At 37.6% G+C, this 20530-nt stretch overlaps 1 protein-coding gene across 1 annotated transcript in view; it reads left to right on the top strand.

Moving 5' to 3' along the window:
• Nucleotides 1-1835: 1835 nt before the first annotated feature.
• The window catches only part of SEMA3E (semaphorin 3E), a 253085-nt gene continuing 234390 nt past the window's right edge, over nucleotides 1836-20530 (top strand). Inside the window, exon 1 of the mRNA XM_036246960.1 lies at nucleotides 1836-1950. Within this exon, the coding sequence (XP_036102853.1) occupies nucleotides 1836-1950 (115 nt within the window). The remainder of the gene's footprint in view (nucleotides 1951-20530) is intronic.

Genomic DNA, 20530 nt, shown 5'->3' with positions numbered 1-20530 from the left:
TCCAAAGGTACAGTATATCACATTTACAACAACCTTTAGCTCTGTAGCTCATCAGACTGGCTTTTAAAATATGCAAGTGCCTACAGAGACCACCCCAGGTTAAAAGTCTCTAAATACTTCATGTCGCTGTACTGTTAAATAGTGTTTAGAGTTTGTTATCTTTTGTAGACCTTGGAAGTCTAATTATTTATAATATCCAGTGACATTTACATTTTGCTAAATATACTCTGCTTGTAATAAACTATATCATGCTTAGGAAAATGGGTAGAGAAAGCCTGGCTCTACATTTGCTTGTATATAATACAAAACATCAGGGTAACCTGCATTATCTTTATGTGACAATTACATGATTATTACATAACTCTCAAAAAAGTGTCCTTGATCATTATCATTTAAAATACAGAATTTAAAAAGTTATCATAGGTGAAATTTGTTTATCATTTAACTCTCAACTATCAAATCAAATATCTACTTAAGTTTATTGGAATCTTAAAATAACCCTCTTCATTTCCATGCCAACAGCTACAGTGTTTGGTTTGGTTTTTGAGATTGATTGAAAGTAGATTGTAAAGTTGACCTATTGTGTTAAGCTTATTTACACAAAGTAGTGTCTAGGAAAATAAACTCTGAAAGTGCATTGCAGTTGAATCCTAAGGTATTTCACATCCTGAGTTTTCTAATACCTGCTTTACTGTGGTCATTTAGATAGAGACTCTCAACTTTACCACAGTTACCCTATCTAGAAGAAAATTACTTGAAAATTTAATTACTCTTAAATTCGAAATAAAATTTATGATTTGCTTTTAATCGATCTGAAGAATTTGCCTCAGCAAAACAATTTTAGTTCTAACATATGCTTGAAAGAGATAGCATTTTTTTTCAGGCTCTTGAAACCCACGTCCCCTACAAGAGCTGAAAATGACATTTGTAAAATGTAATCAATATAAAGAGCTATAAATGTGAGAAACAAAATTCCATGGAAACTTAAAAAATCAACTTGGGTACTAGATGGTGACACATTGATGATGTAAAATGATTGTGTATTTATTCAAGGGTTAATCTTGGTGACAAGAGCATTTAAAAGCCCTCCGTGACACAGCATGCTCTTCTGTTATATATTCCTAAATAATCGGCCTATTATGCACACTCTCCCTCTGATTCCCTCTGCCCATCACGGCCAGACTTGCCTGCAGCCCTGAGTGACGCGCCGTCCGGGGAGGGCGGGTGGGAGCGGGCACGTGCAGCAGAGACACTTCCTAGAAACAGCAAGTGCGCGCTCAACCCTGCCTGAACTTTCCCTGTAAACACAGCTCGCTGACAGCACGGCATCCCTACAGGGTGGATCCTGCAACTCCTGCAGGGAATGGCACATCTTGTTTTTAATTAGCAAGGTGAAAGGTGAGTTAAATCTAGCTGTTTGGCAAGTCGGTGCAAGAGGCGGACTTGGAGAGGCTTCCCGAGCCGGAGAGGAGGCTCCGCGGAGCAAGGCAGTGCGTGTGCTGGGCTTTCTCCTGAATGAACCGCTCGCACAAGTGACTGCAAAGACAGTTTTTTCCTGGATCTACCGGCGCAGGGACCGAAGAGTGCAGGACATGGCTCTGAAAACTCCCTCCTTGGAATGTCCTCCTGCTCCGGGCTTATAAACAACTGTCCCGAGGAAAGAAAGGTTTTACGTATCCAAATACCGCCTGACAAATGGCACTTTGGAACTGTGCTTTCTGATGACAAGGCGTTGATTTCTGACAAAGCCTCTCCCACGCTGCCCCTGGAGGGGAGTCCTAAGTAAAACTCAAACCGCCTGAAATTGAGGACCCAAGCTCGCGGGGAGCGGCAGCATGGCATCCGCAGGGTCCGTGCTCACCTGCCTCCTGTGGGGTTACTTACTGGAGCTTTGGACGGGAGGCCACACCGCTGACACCACTCACCCCCGGTTACGCCTGACACATAAAGGTAGGTCACTTTTTCAGATTCTTTGGTTAAAAAAAAAAAAATTAAAGTCATTCAACATAGATCTTTGGTCTTCACCAACCCTTAAAATGCACCTGAAAAATTGTTGCACAACTGATTTAGGATTCTATGTAGCTCTAATTAATATATCACATTCACCAGAGCTGAAGGTAGTGGAAAACCACGTGCCAATTTACAGATGTTATTTTTGTCCTGTAAATATTAGGTTTTATTGGTGAGAAGTTCACTCACTAGCAGACACAACAGAACAGGGTCGAAATCAGGTTGTTAACAGCCTGGAGGAGCTGAATCCACCAAGTTATCAGTTGGTATTTAAATGCCACATTATGGGAAGCAAGGATGTTGGGAAGGGCTTTAGAAATAGAGGAGAAACTGGTTTTTTGTTTTGTGTTAATCCACAATGGGAATGAGAAGAGAAAAGAAAATTCCTGAGAAGCAAAATGAGCCCTTACTCATGATAACAAAGTGATCATCATATAATTAAAATGACTACCAACTGAAATAAATTAGCTTTCTTGTTGAATCAATTATTAGAATTTTTTATGTGTGGCAAAAAATATTCAGAGTTTATTAGAAATTCTTATAAACTGATATACATTGATTAAAATATTATATACTATTGATTAGTACCTATTCTTTTTCATGTAAATTTATATTGCTTACCTGCTGGTCTATCAGAGTACTTAAATATTTTATTCTGCAATTATGTCTTTTAAAGAAGCTCCTAGTTATAAATAAATGATCAAAAGATGGCTTTTACATCAGGATCAGTAAAAGCCAGTCATGAATAGTTCTGGTGATTGTCCCTGTAAAGAAACAAACAAAACGCATACTCTAAGAAAGTGACTTTGCTGACTTAAAAGAAATTTGAAATAAATGCTCAGGAAAGAAGTGTTTGTTGTAACCAACCATTGAGACAGATAACAGATGCAACAACAAGAATTACGTAAGAACCATTTTTCATTTGTGTAAGCTTTCAAATTGCCCCCTACTGTAGAAAGAGCAGAAGCCTGTATTTTAAAAATATATGTGTAATGTTTATCAGTAGGAGAAACAAAAAGGCCTATGTCAGTTTGAAATGACACGGTTGATCTTTTTGTCTTTTAATTTTGGCTATAGAAATTTCTCATTTTTAGAATAGCTAAAAATCTGTGGAGATAAATATATATATATATATATATAATAGATTTTCTATAATTCTCTCCAGTAGGTAATATGAATTGAAGAAACACATTGACACTAAATTTGTAAAGTGTTTAAAATACAGTACTTAGCATTAATACACATTATTTGATTTGGGAAGATGTATTATGGTATGTCTCAAAATACATATTTCTAAGAAGCAATGATCAAATATATCAAAATGTAGAAATTTGATGGAATATGAGTAAGTAAGGATGTCAGAAAAAAACATAATAAATGAATTATTTTTCTTAAGTAGACAGGTAGACAAGCTGTCAGTTTTAGCAAACTACCATTCTGCTATGCCTAGAATTAACCTTTTATACCTCATTATTAGGGTTCTTGTTTTTTAATAGGTCAATATCAATGTTTTCAAAGTTATCTCATTTTAATATTTCATCAGAGGGCCTATAATTTGGTCAGAGAATGCCAAAATTCTGTAATGCAACTAAATGTTATGCATGGTATAGTTATCAGACTTCACTAAATCTCTCTTAATCAAAGGCATAACTAACTGATTTTGTGAGTTGTGTTAAATAGTGTAGGAGTAGAACTGCTCATATCTATTGCACACTGGACTGAAAACTCCTACAGGACTTCCCTCTGGCTTTAATGGCACCAGCTGAAAATGTGCAATATTGTACTTTTATACAAAGACAGGATAGAGTTACCTGAAAATAAAATGTTCTCACCTGTGCAGGTTAGTTGGCAAAGGCAGCTAAGAGATCACACTACCTGCACCCTGAGCAGCAGACACCTCCTGCTCCACTGGTACCTCTGGGAGAGGGAAGCCAGTGGACTGTCAGAGCACCAATATGCAGCCCCAGCAATGAACTAGGAAGAGCCCATTTACCTCTCTACGCTTTAGAATTCAATGGACATTTAGAGGTATCCAAAAACTAAGGGGGGAGATATTTCAGAGTATAATCTTTTGCTATCTTAAGTGATATAAAAAATGGTAACATTTCAGTAGTTGGTGAATTAGGTGGTTAATATTATAAACAAGCGCATGATCTTTCAACATAACAGGCACTGGATATAAGTAATAAAGCACCTCTGCACTGCTGCTTGACCCCACCTCCCTGGAAGTAGCCTACTGTGTTAATCTAAGGATTCATTTCATAGCTGTTGTCTATAACATATGGGAGATGGACAAGCATTTTTCTTATATCCTCCATTATCAAGATGACTCTTAAGACCACAAGCCTAGTGTCTCTTCCCAAAGAGTCATATACAAAGCTAGAGTTAAATTATATAAAAATATATTCAGAAAAAGAAAGCCCAAGAATTTTCTTTTCCTGTCTTCTCCAGCCATCTCTATCTTTGGAGGTGACATGTTCTTTTTTTTTTTTATTTTTTTTTTTATTTTTTTTTTATCCTCACCCGAGGATATTTTTCCATTTTTTGTACAGATAGAGTGGGAGGGAGAGAGAGGAAGGAGAGAGAGAGAGAAACATCGACGTGAAGGGACACATCGAGTGGCTGCCACCCGCACGACCAACCAGGGCCGGGGACAAACTGCAACCGAAGTACGTGCCCTTAGCGGGAACCGAACCCGGGTCTCTCTGGACCGCAGGCCGACGCTCTAACCGCTGAGCCAAACTGGCCAGGGCTGGAGGTGACATGTTCTTAAACAGAGCTTGGGAAAAGACCATTAGGACTAAAAGGGTGAGACAGGGCAGAAAGTTGGTATCAGATAATGGAGCATCTTCTACCTTACTTGCCACTGCCCTCTACCCACAGTGGGATGAAGTTGAATTGCTCAGTCTTCTTATTGAATATCCACTCTACTCAGGTCTTCAGCTAAAGTGCTAACACAGGGCAAGACTAGTGGAAAAAAAGATGAGATGTTTACTTTTTTATAGGGGCAATATATATATATATATATATATCTGCTAATGTATTTTACAGGTACAACGTAAGTGGGATTAACAAATAAAGACATGGCAAAGATTAAAATGGCAAGATTTTTGTCCTGGTTTGTAAGCATTTTCAGTAAAGATCTGAGTTGAGATTAACTATATCAGACAAGTATTTAAAAGCTTATGAATATTTCAGCATTATAGCCAACTCTATAGCCAATACCCTAAAGAGGGTGATATTGGTGTGATTAATACAAATTTATAATATTCTACCCCAAGAATTTCCTTGAAAAATGGCTATGATCCTCATGACAAACATACAGGAAAGAGGGAGTAAGGAGAATAGTCCTGGTGGATTCAGCCACTTCCCTCTGTTGATGTCTGTTCTCTCCTTATCTTTCACCATCCTGCATTAATGAGGTTACAGGGAAGGCAAAAATAACCTTCTTGATAATGGAACTCAAAGAAGAGAACAACAAAGGAGCAGAGCCCCAGGTCATGGAAGAAACCCCAATGCACATGGAAAGCCCCAGAAATTCAATCAAGGGAGCGTGGCAGATGGGGTAGGTGTTCAAAGCCCCAATAAGGAAGGACACAGTCACAGAAGCCAAGGGGGGATGGCTGTTGAAGCAGAGAATGTTCTCCCAGAATGTTTGATGAAAAGATAGCTAAATAAAGGCATGGTTATGGCAGGAGATTATTCCTAAAATATATTGCCATTATAAATGTAGATTTGAGCATCGGGTATCTATCCATACATATCAAAGTGGGATGGAGAGTGTTAGAGTATGTGGAGACCATCAGCAGTTACACAGATTTGTCAGGGTCAGAGCTCAGACTTGGAAGTCAGAGCTCTCTGCTCCAGCACATGTCCTTCCATCTGCACTAACGGGGATTGTGCTTCAGTTTCCTTAATTTGAAAACAGGAATGGTAATGGCGCTTTCCCTGTATATCTTACCGAGTTCTTGAGAGAATCAAACAGAGCAACAATATCTGTGAAAGCCCTTTATAATCTAAAAATGACACTATTACTGTTTCGTGAAGACGGCTATAAATGGAGAAGGTCTAAAGGCAATGTGTCCTAAAGAGAAAAACCTCTGGGAATAGCATGAGTTTGGATATCAATATGTGCTAAGATAATGCTAATATAGAAGACAGAAGTTGATCTTAATTAGCATAAAATATATTTATCTTGATAAATTGCATGCACTCAAAATTCTATCACCTGTGCATTTTCCACAGTTCATGGCCAATATTTTTGCTATAAAAGTGAGCATACATTCATTTATTATACATATTCATTTTATGCCATAAGTTTTAGAATTTTTATTTATTTATATGGGAAAAAACTGAGATAGAACTTCAGAGGAGCACAATTTTATATATACATAACATTTATATATGTGTATGTGTGTGTGTGTATATATATATGTGTGTGTGTATGTATGTATGTGTGTGTGTATATATATTTGAGTGATTATCCTGAAGGCTGTGTTATTTATTTTATATCTAGGGCAAATAAAAAAGAGGCAGTGACTGAGCCAGTTTTTCCAGACCCAGCTCATAGCTTTGTTTCTTCAGCCAGTAACTAGGTATTATCAATAGTGACATTAGTCACCATCCTTGTGTGGTAAATAAATAAAAACTGGTCATAAGTCATGATTCATAAAGAAAGTAGTTAAAATAGTACCCAGGAGTAAATATACACTTTCATGCCCAGATCTACATTAGAGAGAATCAGTGAGAATTAAGTAGTGGATTTATTAAGAAATAGTTTGTGTACATACATACATACATACATACATACATACAAACATATTTTAGCCACTCAGTAAGATGAAGGGAATTGCAATATTTTTTGTTGAGTTTGGATTACATAGAATATATTTTTTGTAGAAGAAGTCTATGTAAGGTTGTTAGATAGTGCTATTCTTTGTATTTTATATTTGTTACCAGCAAATATTGCCTGTGCATCATAGAAGTGTATCTGGATATACAAAAGCCCCTGAATGGCTCCATGATTTTTTCAGTTTTTATCTGGATGTTGGGAAAATAGTTATCCTTTAGCAAAGAAATAGAGTAAGAGGAGGTCAGAGTTAGGAAAAGCAGTAAGTGGAATTTATGTATGAACTGGGTCAATTTGGGACTAAAAAATAATTTAGCTATATAAAACCTTTTCTTAAAAATTTTGTGAGGACAATGTTTTGTGCACAATAAAGAACCGATTCATTCTTGACTAATCAATATGTGCAAAAATCATGTAGTTACAATGAAATATTCTCTTTCAAAACTTTGTGTTGCCATATTATTATTTTGTTGTCCATGTTTGATTTGCTATTTAGTCTAAGAGCTGTTCATGGAGAGGGTCTCTCTTTCTATCTGGGAAGAGATCACTTGGTCGATTCAGTTCTATGACGACATCATACAGCACCAAACATCAAATTGGTCATTGCTGGTGAAAATCATTGTTCATCATCAGCTGAGCCAGTTTTATTTCATCAAAGCTATCTACTGGAGTCATCACTGGGAATCCTTAGTGGCAGAATATGCAAAGACTTACTCCTTTATCTCTGTGTGTAAAACTAGCCTGTGGTTGAGCAGAGGAATTCAGTCTGTAGGAATCCAGAGATGGCACTTTGTATGCATGCATGCCCCATCATACATAGCCACTGCAGTGGTGAAGTGCTCTTGTAAGTTTATTCTCAAAGAAATGAAAACAGAACATAACTGAAAGTATACCACTTAAATATTTCCCAAGAGGTGCAGAGTGAAGATTTAGATTATAGTCTTTATTTCAATAGATAGGGCCAAGTGTGTTGGTAGTCTCTAGCACAACACCCGACACCTTGGAATATTATATAAATTATACAAAGGATGTTGATGATTTTATTTAATTTAATTTAAATATTTGTATTGATTTTTAGAGAGCAAGAGGAAAGGAGAGGGAGAGAGAGAAACATTGATCAGTGTTTGCCTCCTGCACGCCCCCTTCCAGGGATCAAGCTTGCAACCTGGGCATGTGCCCTGACCCAGAATTGAACCAGTAGGCAACCTTTCGGTGCACGGGATGGGCCCAAGAAACTGAGCCACACTGGCCAGGGCAGATGATAATTAATTTAATAATGCTTTTTTTCACAGTGTGGTTTTAAATAACATTTGAAGCATAAGAGAAACTATCAGTGTCAATAGTTGTTTCTTACACTTAAGCAAACATTATTCTTTATACTAATGGTAAGGATGATAATAACAAGACTGAATATTTTATAGGCTGGATTTTTCTGGATGATGAGTGAAAAAGATATGTTAATACCACATTTGAACCAAGTGTCACAGTCTCTAATATTAGAGGACATTTTCTGTCAAAGGATGTGGTGATGTGAAGAACTGAAATGTCTGTGGAATTGATAACTTGATTTCATATGGCCCTGGTGGTGGCCAAGGCAGTTGATGGCTGCCTTAGTTCTAATGGCTAGTACAGGATATTCCCACCATGTGGCCCCATTTTCCTGGTAATGTTGCCTCCACTACTAGTGTGGGAACAGAGAGTGGGTGGGGAAGGAGAGAGAGAGAGAGAGAGAGAGAGAGAGAGAGAGAGAGAGAGAGAGAGAGAGAGAGAGAGAGAGAGATCCACGAGTTGCTTGATTTCTGAGGTTTGGAAGTATATTTCCATTTCCATACCTGGTAACTAAACTCTCAGCTATCACTGCTTTCTGCTCAATCATTTATCTCATAGTCTTGGCATAGTACACATAGAAAAGTAGTTTAGGCCCAGGTATTACATACAAAACACTCTCACATTCTAATTTCAGTGCCTGAAACTCTAGACTTTGGATGAGGCATACCTAAAGTGAATCTTGCTTCTGGCTGTATGACCTGAGCAAGTTACTTATCTTTCCTGAGTATAATTTTCACATCTTTAAAATGGGGTATTATATAACTTGCAGCACTTTGAAAGGATTACATGAGATAATGCAAATTAACGTGGCAAAAGCTTTACTCTTAGGAAGTTTTCCTAAGTTACTCAATGAATCAGAAGAGGTTCAGAGAGAATTAGCCTACCCTGCTTTTTTATTTTAAAAGCAATCATACATTAATTATTAATATATAACTTAAAACAAGGGAAGATCCTTAGTCATCATTTTGTTTTGTTTTTTTTTTTTACTTAAAAGCACAGGTTTTTCTTTTATGAACTCCAGCTCCTATTAGAATAGATAACTAGACAGAACAAGGGATATTGGCATCTCTCATGTTTGTAAGTTAGCAAAGAGTTTTGTTGATAATTTAAGGAAAGTTGGAACTTTGTTGGAACCTTGGAGACAGCAGACCAAAGTCGCAAAATAAACAAGTTACTGAGTAAAGTAGTTGTAGACCCAGCTTTGTGAAGCACAAAAGAACTAATATAACTTACGCCAGACCACACTGTCAAAAGTTAAACTAAACAGTGTCCTATAAGCAGCTCCGAGCCCAGGGTGTGTTGTTTGCCTTGAAAGTGAAAGAACACTTTCTGCTCTACCTTCCCCTGGGCAAACAGGTAAGATGCCAGGTGTGGGGCACTGTTCAGTGGGTATACGACCAAAACAGAATGATTTACAGCAGTGTTTTTAAAGGAAGATCTGATGGGGGGGTGGGTAAGGAGTACCAAGGAAACTAAGAAATCCTGAACAACTATTTATGGCTCCGTTGGTGAAACATACATTACGAGAAAGGCGAGCTTTCTCTGCCCATCCCCACCATGCCCCTCAGAGCTCCATGGCAGGGAAGCAGTTGGTGCCTCCAGGTCTCTTTCCAACACAAGCCATCTTCTGTCATCTGTAATCAGTGTTCTTTTGATGTTGTTGCTTTTAAATCTATTCACACCCTTCCATTTTTTAAGACTATTTTTTTTAGAAGTTTTAGGTTCACAGTAAAATTAAGAGGATGAAACAAAGGTTTCCCAAATACCCCTGCCCTCACACACGCATAGTCTTCCCATGATCAACAGCCCCCACCAAAGTAATCCATTTGTTACAGCGGAGGAGCTGCATTGACACATCTTAATCACCCAAAGGCCATAGTTTATCTTAGGGTTTACTCTTGGTGGTGTTCATTCTGTAGGTTTGGACAAATACATAATGACATGTACCCATCTTGATAGTATCATACAGAGTATTTTCACTGCCCTTTTACAAAACCTCTAAGTTCCATCCATTTAGCACCCACCACCAACCACTGACAATCACTGATTGGAATCTACTTTTTGATGCACTTATTGTTCCTGGGTGGTGGCCACAATCCCTTTCTTTTTTCTTACCAACTTATTCTCTGATTACCCATCAGCATTGTCACCACCCCACCTCCTCTCTCTTTCTCCTCCCCTACTTTTTTTCCAGATAGATATTTTTATTTCTTCCTCACCTTACACCAAAGTGTTAAGAAAACATATTGTTAGTGAATGATATGTATTTATTGATCCTCACTTTACCTTCAGTATTGTATTTTTGTGGTTTAATTCAATGAGTAGAACACATGATGTTTAAAGCATTTTTAAATTTAATTACACTTATTAGTCATTCAAAATTTGTTGACATTCATTATTTAGGAAATGAAATATTAAAATAAATAGCTTACTAGCTACCTGTAACTTGTCTTCTTTGTCTAGTCGGTTACCCTAGTACAGAGCTGATGCTCCTGGCTCCAGGGGACTGTGGAGAATTGGAAAGGGAAGGAATGACGGCACTCAATACGAGGGAACCGTGTCTGCCATCCACGCTGTAGCTAAACTTGTGTTACGTTAGAGTATTATTTATGTAAACCTGTCTATTTCTATGCAATTTTGGTTTGTTTTCCCTGAGTTTTGAGTTTTAATCCATCGAAACCAGAATGAAAAGGGGTTTTTATTCACAGGATAGAGCAAAGGGGCAGCATCCTTAAGGATAAGTCACAGTGGTGATTTTAGATGTTTGGACCAATTTTAGAACCAGAAAAGAACAGCAGCAAAGAAAATAGGAATAAAAGAGGGAGAAAATAGAGGTCAGATGGGGACACTGTCTCTTTCCTTCCTGAGCAGTTCCCTCCCAGGAAATAGTGGGAACTGAGGAGGGCTTTAAATCCAAAGCTCAAGATACACTGTGGAGCTGCAGTCAAAGGGGCTGACAGCATTGCAGTGCAGCTATTTATGCCTCCTGATTGCTTTTTTCCTAACCCTGAGTCAAAAAGTTTATTATGGACTATGTGATTTCTGAGATCCTTTCAATCCTAGAAAAGTAGGACTCTTTTCCTCTCTTTACCAGACCTCCCAGTGTGACTAATTTCTCCAAAACACTCTGAAAAATTTATTAGCATGTTCTAGTGGAAAAATTATGGGCACACAATTTTAAAATCCTGGGTTTTGATCCAGTGTATCCTATTTTACGTTGTATTTTTCTTGCTAAATCATTGAATTTCTGAGGCTAATGAACATTGGCTGTCCATTTCACGTTATTGTTGTAGAAAATTTAGCTATACCATGGAGATATATGATATTGCAATGTGATGGCTTATAATATTCTCTAATTTATGTGATGGTCTTTAAATATGCTTTAAGATCCCTGAGGGCAAAGATTTTTTTTTTTTGGTAAGATCCAGAGGACAGAATAAAATGACTTATTCAGATCACTCCTGAAGCCTATTATTAAAGGCTGGGTGTTTAGTGTCTCCTTAATAAAAAACAAACAAAACTTTTTATTATTGTTGTTGTTGGCTTCCATGTTATGGTCAAAATGACAAAGGCTTACTTCATTTTTTTTAAAGAGGTAGAGCCACTGCTAATAATTGACCTGAGGAAAGGCTTAGTAGTGTTCCATTGCAGAGGAGATGATGTTGTTCATGGTTTTTTTCTGGTCTCCTGCAAACTGGGAGTAGAGAGGAAATAGAAGCTGGGGTTAGGCCGGTGCTGGACAGAGTGGCCAGACTGGCCGCATCAGTCTCCCCTGGGAGCTGCAGCACCGGCTACAGAATCAGTGCTCCCGAAGCTCTGTGTTTTCACAAGCCCTGCAGGTGATTCTGAATGGGCACTCCAGCATGAGAAACGCTGGGCTAAGTGCTTGGGATGGTGCAACACGGGAGCCTCACTTTTGTATTACTTTTTTTTTTTTTTAAATCTTTATTGTTGAATGTATTACAGATGTTCCTCATTTTTCCCCCATTGACCCCCTTCTCCCCTTTCCCGCCCCCCTCCTGCCTTTTCCCACACTATTGTCTGTGTCCATTGGTTATGCATATAATTCTTTGGTTTATTTCTTCCCACCCCCCAACCCCTTTCCCTTTGAGGTTTGTCAGTCTAGCAATGAATTTGTACTTCTTAATCCCTTCACATTTTTCACCCATTCCCCCAACCCCTCTCCCATCTGGCAAACAACAAAATGTTCTCTGTATCTATGAGAATGTTTCTGTTCTACCTGTTAATTTTGTTTGTAGATTCCATTGTTGATAGATAGATTCCCTTGCCATTTTGTTTGTTCATATATTTTATCGTTTTCTTCAAAAAGACCCTTCATCATTTCATATAATAACGGTTTGGTGGTGATGAACTCCTTTAACCTTTTTTTGTCTGGGAAACTCTTTATATGGCCATCGATTCTAAATGACAGCTTTGCAGGATAGAGTAATCTTGGTTGTAGGTTCTTGCTTTTCATCACTCTGAATATTTCTTGTCACTCTCTTCTGGCCTGCAAAGTTTCTTTGGAGAAATCAGCTGACAGTCTAATGGGAACTCCCTTGTAGGTAACTAGCTGCCTTTCTTTTGCTGCTTATAAGATTCTCTCTTTGTCTTGAACCTTTTGCATTTTGATGATGGTGTGTCTTGGTGTGGGCCTCTTGGGGTTCATCTTGTTTGGAACTCTCTGTGCTTCCTAGACTTGTATGTCTGTTTCCTTCACCAAGTTAGGGAAGTTTTCTGCCATTATTGTTTCAAACAGGTTTTCGATTTCTTGTTCTCTCTCTTCTCCTGGCACCCCCAAGTTGCGAGTGTTGGCACGCTTGAAGTTGTCCCAGAGGCTCCTTACACTATCCTCATTTTTTTGGATTCTTTTTTCTTTTTGCTGTTTTGATTGGGTGTTTTTTGTTTCCTTATATTCCAAATCGATGGTTTGCTTCTTGGATTTACGTACTCTACTATTGAATCTGTGTAGATTATTCTTTATTTCAGTTAAAGCCTCCTTCATTTCTAACTGTGCATCGATCATTTCTGACATGTCCTTTTTTATGCTCTTGAGGCCCTCAGTGAGTTCATTGAGCATCCTTATAAGCAGTATTTTGAACTCAGCATCTGTTAGGTTGCTTATCTCTATTTCTCTTAGTTCTTTTCTTGGGGTTTTGTTCTGTTCTTTCATTTGGGACCTGTTTCCTTGTCTCCTCATTTTGGCTGCCTCCCTGTGTTTGTTTCTCTGTATTACTTAACGAGAGGTATGGGGCTAGCTGAGACCAGATGCTGCTTGTTTGTAAGAATTTAGGAAAACCTGAAGCAGGATCCAAGACAGGCCAATCCTATGGTTAAGCAACTGGCAACAGCTTAGGTGGGCCTGAAAGTTGGGTGGGGTGGGGCTCAGGAAATCACCAGGGTGGGGCACCAATGTGAGCCAGGTGGCTGGAGTCCCAGATATGGAGGCTGTGTGCTGCCCCAGGGAAGGGCTCACCAAAGGAACAAAGGCCTCTGACAGCACGTTTGTCCCAGAGAAAGCCCCCTCTCCAGCCCTCGCTCCAATGCCAAACAGCTCAGTTCTTCCCTGTATGTCTCTGGTGCCCCTCGAGCTGCCTCCCCTCCAAGCTTAGAGGGAGAGAGTCCGATAAGTCCATGCGCGGGCCCTTTAAGGAGCTGCCTGGGACTCCAGCCGCTTCAGCCTCCCTGAGCCTCAGTTCCTGCTGGTTTTTCCAGCCAGAAGTTATGGGGACTTCTCTTCCTGGCACTGGAACCCTGAGTGGGGCGTCTGGTGTGGGACAGGAACCCCTCACTTCTCAGGGAGGACCTTCCCAGCCGAGGTATCCTCCTGATTTTTATCCACCACACGTGGGTGTGGGACCAGCCCGTCTGCCTCCGCCCCTCCTACCAGTCTCAATGTGTCTGCTGTTTAAATTCCGTAGTTGTAGGACTTCATTCAGCTTGATTTCAGGCTGTTTTGAATGATGGTTGTTCGGTAGCTTAGTTGTAACTTTGATGTGGTCGTGGGAGGACGCTATACCGCGTTTACCTACGCCGCCATCTTGACCGGAAGTCCTGTATTACTTTTTTCATTTTCCCCACTTCCGTGTTATATTACCCAGGTTAAGGGTGTAATTTATTAAAATTTCCAAATGACAGCTTTGGTCTTGATAAATATACTTAAATTCATAAATATCTAACAATCATATTCTATACCTGTTATTGTTTATATTAGATAAGATATTTATATGTAAGTATTGCTAATAATTTAACATACAAATTAAATGTTTCAAATGATTATTGATGATATAAAGTATGACACATTGTACTATTATTGAGTTCAGATGACAAAACATCTAATATTGATTGACTGTAAAATAACATTTTGTAACATTTCAGGACCCCGTCATCTCTCAAAAAGTTTTCTTGGACTAGTGAAATTAGGTCCACTTCATTCCTTTTATATGCATCCTGATCTTTTTCTTCAGGGATTTGGCAACATCTGTATTTTTTTTTTTTTTTAGACAAATTTGTTCATTTAATTATTCACTTAGTCTGTGAGTATTTGTTGAGCTTCTTCAAAGCTTTAGATACAGAACGTTATAGAGATGCAAAAATAAGAAAACCAAAGAGTTTCCTAAATGTAATGTTTATCCTGGATGTAATTCTGGAGCAGTAAAAGAAACATTAGGGTAAAAAGTAAGGAAATCTGAATAAATTAATTATTATTAATAAATTAATAATATTATTAATCTGTTAACACATTAATAATAATGTATTAATATCAGTTTATTAACTGTGACAAATGTACTATATTAATGTAAGCTATTAATAGTAGAGGAAACTGAGTGTGGGTATATGAGAACTCTTTGCATTATCTTTACAACTTTTCTGTAAATCTAAAACTATTCTAGAATAAGAAGTTTATTAAAACACACACACACACACACACACACACACACTACCCTCACCCCTACCCAAACCCTTAAGTTCTACTTGTAAAAAGAGACAAATCATGATAAAACATATATATATATATATATATATTTTTTTGTAGTGAAAGTTAACACAAAGTACTAAGGAAGCATCCAGTTGGGAATTGCAGGAAAACTAGAGCTCAGTCATGGAGATGAGTAGGGGAGGCTGGGCAAGAAGCTATGAGCAAATTGTCTATCTGTCTCATCCTGTCTTACCACCATTCCTACCACCCCCCACCACCATTGCACTGTATATAGTGCACTGTGTCCTCCTTGAAACACAGTTTCCTTTGGATATTTAATTAACTGAATACTCATGTTCATAGCTATATTTCACACAATAGTGTCACAAATGCTCTTTGTTCATAGTAAATTAAATTACCCCATTTCTACATGACTTTAAAGAATTCTCACTTTCTTTGTATAAGTAATACACAATTAATGCAAATCCACAAATAGATTTTGAAATTTTTGAAGGCAAGTATTTTGCATTTTACTGTTACTCAAACTTTAGGTACTTAATACATTTATTTTATCTATTACATTTAACATATAAAATTTAATTGTTATCTGTATTCACATTAGTATTACCAATCTTAATTCTTTTGTCAAATGCTACAAGTAAAAGGTTCCAAATAAAGATCTCAGAAATGAGATGATGATGGGCAGGGGCGGGGGAGGGGGGGTGGACACATTCAGAAGTCAGAAAACACAACGAGAAACTTTTCTTCTGCCCCTGCTCCAAAATGTTAAGCCCTGGTCTGGCTTCAGGTCTTCTATTACAAAAGCTCTGAAGAAAAATCCAGAACTGCTTTAAAATTATTTGGAAAATATCCATATTTTATTAAAAGATACAGTTTGCGGCTTTGGCGGAGTGTGGTTTGCGTTGACTTGGGCCATTACGTGGTCAGTGTCACATTTCGGTTACCTTTTTTTCCCCTTTGCTCTAGGTCGGGCTCTCCCAGTGTCCAGCGTAGCATCTCATTCATTTCTAGATGATGAACTATGAAGAGAGATAAACGATTAATGCATGTACTTGGCAACAAAGCAGAAAGCAGAGGAAGGAATATGAAAGCATAATAACTTACCCAATACCTTTGTTTTAGAGGAATGCCTTCAATGACCAAAAGCAAGAATGTTTTGTTTTTATTAGTTTATCCCTGTGTGAAGGTTGTTTTATGAATAATTTGACTCTGTTGCCTTTGTTTTGTAAATTGATTGTGGGAGACTGTTTGCATGGCATCCATTTTGCTAAAATCGGCTCTGCCATCTCCTGCCCCAAGGCAGGATACCTCTGTATACAATGTTTCTGCATTCCTTTAAGTAACCATTTATTCAGCCAGTTATGCTCTGTTTGTCTTTTGTTCCACCTGTGATATTTACATGATATTTACCTGAAATTGGTCGGGGTGGTTACCACAAACATGCTTGGCAACAAAATGTTCTTGTTTTTCTGCTTCTTGCCCTATATATAGTGTGGATCTCCCCAGAATAAAGGAGACTTGATCAAAGCCCTGTCTTGTCTCCATTGCTCGTGTCTCTTGTCCCTCCTCATCCTCACTCCCCCTCTAGAGTCCTCGTTGCTCTACCTGCGGGTCGGGTCAATTGATCATTTTAAAAGTATAGCTATAGGTAATAATATAGTAAGGAGAATAAACAATGGTTACTAGTTTTGTAATTATAGTTAGTTTATATAAGGTATTTTCAATTTATTTTCTAACCTAACTTAATTAAAGAACCAATGAAAATTTTATCTTAATAAGATTGTATTATCTATAAGCCTTACAAAATTGACAATATATTTTGAAATGTTGTATGGTTGAGTTTTTTTTTTTGTTTTTTTTTCTGGACCATACTGATTAATCAAATATCAGAATATCAGATACCTAACATGAAAGAGGAAATTAATGGACATAAATAGAAACGTCAAAAGTAAAGTTAATTAAAGAGAATGCACTCATTTGTCAACTGTCCCTTACTATTACAATGAGCAAATAAACATGGAAATGGGAAACCTTGATTATTTTATGTTTAGCAAATGAAATCAGGTTGTTGAAATCAATATATATAATATAGGATCAATTTGAGCAAGACAAAGATAATACATTATTTAAAGAAAATGACAAAAGTAATGGAAAATAACAATGATTCCTTTGGAAAAAGCTGTGTAATTGTTGAAGAAACATACATATCTTATATTTCCTTATCAAAAGTAAGAAAGAAAAAAAGAAACTTCAAATTTGGCATCATCACAATGTGTAAATGTTACACACATTTCTGGTCAGATGAATGGTATCTGACAGATACTCTGTAATTGCTTAGGATGAGTACTAGAATACTGAGCTTGCATAAACTTGAGTTAGCCATATGTTGCATTCTTAGAATAGCCATACCACCCATGTTTAAAATTTAAACCAAAAAGTAAATTTTTTTTTCAAAGTTAAATGATATAGTTTCAGTTTTTGATATACTCAGTTATCCAGAAAATTACATCTTCCCATAAGTAAGGCAACAGGAAATATTCCCTTTTCATTTGTCCAGAATAAAGAAAGAAAAAGAGAAGATAGGATTATTAAATACTGGAATGGATTTTACAAGCCACCAAAGAAATCTATATTTTTATTATATTGTTAGTAATGAGAAGTTAATGTTTAAACTTTAACACATTAATATGCTTTGATTTCCTAGTGATTCTCCAAAGCAAAATTCCCTTGTAATAATGTATAGATAACCATAAAAAGAAGAAAAATATTATAGTTAACTCAATTATTCCTAAAATTAAAAGAATGTAATTATATATTTGTCATATTTCTCAGGAATAAGACAAAGTTATATACTGGGGACTGTTTTTGACAGATTTTTTGCCAAATGTTTTTTACTTGCTCCAAAATGTGTATGCCCAAACTGAAATCTTATTTATTTTAGAATAGTAGAAGAATTTTTCCTATCAGAAAAATAAAAAGAGTTCCTAAGACTTAAAAAATCAGTAAAATTGGACAAGAATAAAAATGAAAAATAAAATTAAGAAATTGGTACCAATGAGAAAGTGTACCTGCAAATAAAGCAGCAATCACTCAGAAACACATTAAGGTGCCTTTTATAACATTGATCTCTGGGAATGTAAAATACATAGAATACTAGGATTTTATTGTGTAGTTATCCTTTGGAATATATAATTATGTTTAGCAGGCATTTACATTTCTATCTTAGTGAACAAATTATAACAGCAATATATATTTTTTAGACTACAAATGCCTTTCGCCCTTTCAGTCTGTTAATTTACACCTCCTGTATATTAGAACAGTTCTAGATATTGCTTGACTTTTAAATGTCCAGGATAGTGGTAAATGAGAAAATTTATCCAAAATTTGCCATTGGTAAGAATAAAACTCTTGCCAGCAAAGCTGGGACAGGGCTCGGTGACAGTGAAGAGTTTCTGGAATCCTGCAATTCGGTGCCGACAGTCAGCTCTGCTGAACTTGTCTTCTGAGGCTCCACCAGCCAGGCTCCCAGTTGCCATTCACACTGCTAACCACTGAAATTTCCCTTTGTCTTCACTGACTATTTTTTTCTCTTAACAAATAGGCCCAGCTGCTACTGCAGCCGGTGGCCCACACTCCCCCATACTGCTCTTGCTGAGGATGGCAGTCAGAGCACAGAATAACAGCTGGGATGGGCTTACTCTGGCATCTAAATAATTTTGGGTGGGTCCATTCCTGACTTGATTAATTCATTTAATTTTATAATCTTTCCTTCTGCTGAACTTTTAAAAAAATAGATACATGCAATTTTTTTCCAAAATGTTTTCCTGCTTTGGCTGCAACTCGCTTATACCTGGCTGCTCAAGGCAAACAAACTGGTTCATTTTGCACATTGTTATTTTTTCCACTTTTAAGCACCTTTCGGAAAACTAATGTAGCAGAAATAAATTTGTTAGTGTGATCTTGGCACTTACTAAACCTTTCCTTGGCTCAGAGAGGTGAATAATAATAGCATCTATGCCGCTGATTGTGATCAGGATTCAAAGAAAGAACATTTAAATGCATTTAGAATAGTGCCTGGCACATAGTAAATGCTAAGTTATTGTTTGATAGAAAGGAAGTCAAAGAGAGAGAGGGACGGGGAAAGGGAGCAGATGAGAACACACTAAAGCAAGAGTGGAGCAAGTGTGAGGACCGGACAGAGGAAGGAAGGGAGGGAGGAATAACTGCTAGAATGTGGAAAAGCCATTAATTGCACTTATCCTATAATTAAGGTCATGCTCCTAGCATTTTATACACCCTATTCCCACCAAATAATCAACCGAAGTCACTAAATAGAAAAAAAAAAGAGTTTAAGAAAACTTGTGGAATTTTATGCAAATAAGAATTTTATTGAATAGGTAAGAATTTTAATAATTTAAGTTGTGTCCATGGCATCTAGACAGGTGGTCTGACACATTTATCATTTTTAATTTGTACATTCTCATGGAAAGGGAAATAACTACTTGATAAAGAAGTCCATTCTATTTCAAAAGTCCTAGGAGGAGGAAATATTTACCCGCCGAAACCCAAATTGGACTTAACTACATATCTTACACTTTTTAGTCTTAGGTTTTTGTTCTGATGCCAGCAGGGCATAAGTCTTGACAGACCTTCAAATTTTAAATTATAACTATTTAAAGATAGTTATAATGCCCCTTTGTGGAGGGTGAATATTCCCTGTGCCATGGTCATTCTGACTGTGCTGTCAGTGTTCTGATCATGCTTGTCTTTGACTATATCCCCCTCAAATTGGAGCACCAGTCAATACTTCAGGGATGCCTGCCTGGTTCACAGAATGCCGCTTCTGTTAGCTGATGACTTTTATTTATTAAAGCCACCTGAGTTGACAGCAGCTTATTTGGCAAATATGCCACTATTGGTTTATGTTGAGATCGCTGTCAGCCCTTGTAAAGGTTGTTCAGATGGACCTTAAGCTAACTCTTTCCTTTCCTTTACATATGTGGTTTATTTGTTGAAGTTAAGGAACCCTCTCCTACTGAAACCAAGCGGCGGCGATTGGGTTCGTTGTCTCGAGAAATCGAAGAATGAGTTCGAGGACCAAGAGTAAGCAATAGGAAAGTTTATTTGAAAAACAGACAGACTCCCCAAAGCAGGGAGGGGACCCAAATGGGTTGCTGGTGGGGCTCTGTTGTCTAGGGGTAGATCTATGTCTTGCCAGCCTCTGATTGGTCCTTTCAACATCCATACATTTTAAAGCTTATGTTTCCCGTGGGACTGGATTCAGCCCTAGGTCATCTATACGGGTTTAGTAGCTTTCTATTTTTGATAATTTCAACTTCTCCCAGACTATTAATGAGTATAAGGAGAAATGCTCTTGGAGCAAACCTGTGCCTGATTTTGGT

The sequence above is a fragment of the Molossus molossus genome, unplaced genomic scaffold (genome assembly GCF_014108415.1).
Source record: "Molossus molossus isolate mMolMol1 unplaced genomic scaffold, mMolMol1.p scaffold_m16_p_7, whole genome shotgun sequence".
NCBI classification, from domain to species: domain Eukaryota; kingdom Metazoa; phylum Chordata; class Mammalia; order Chiroptera; family Molossidae; genus Molossus; species Molossus molossus.
The sequence above is the reverse complement of the archived record's forward strand: the minus strand, read 5'-3'. Positions and strand labels throughout refer to the sequence as shown.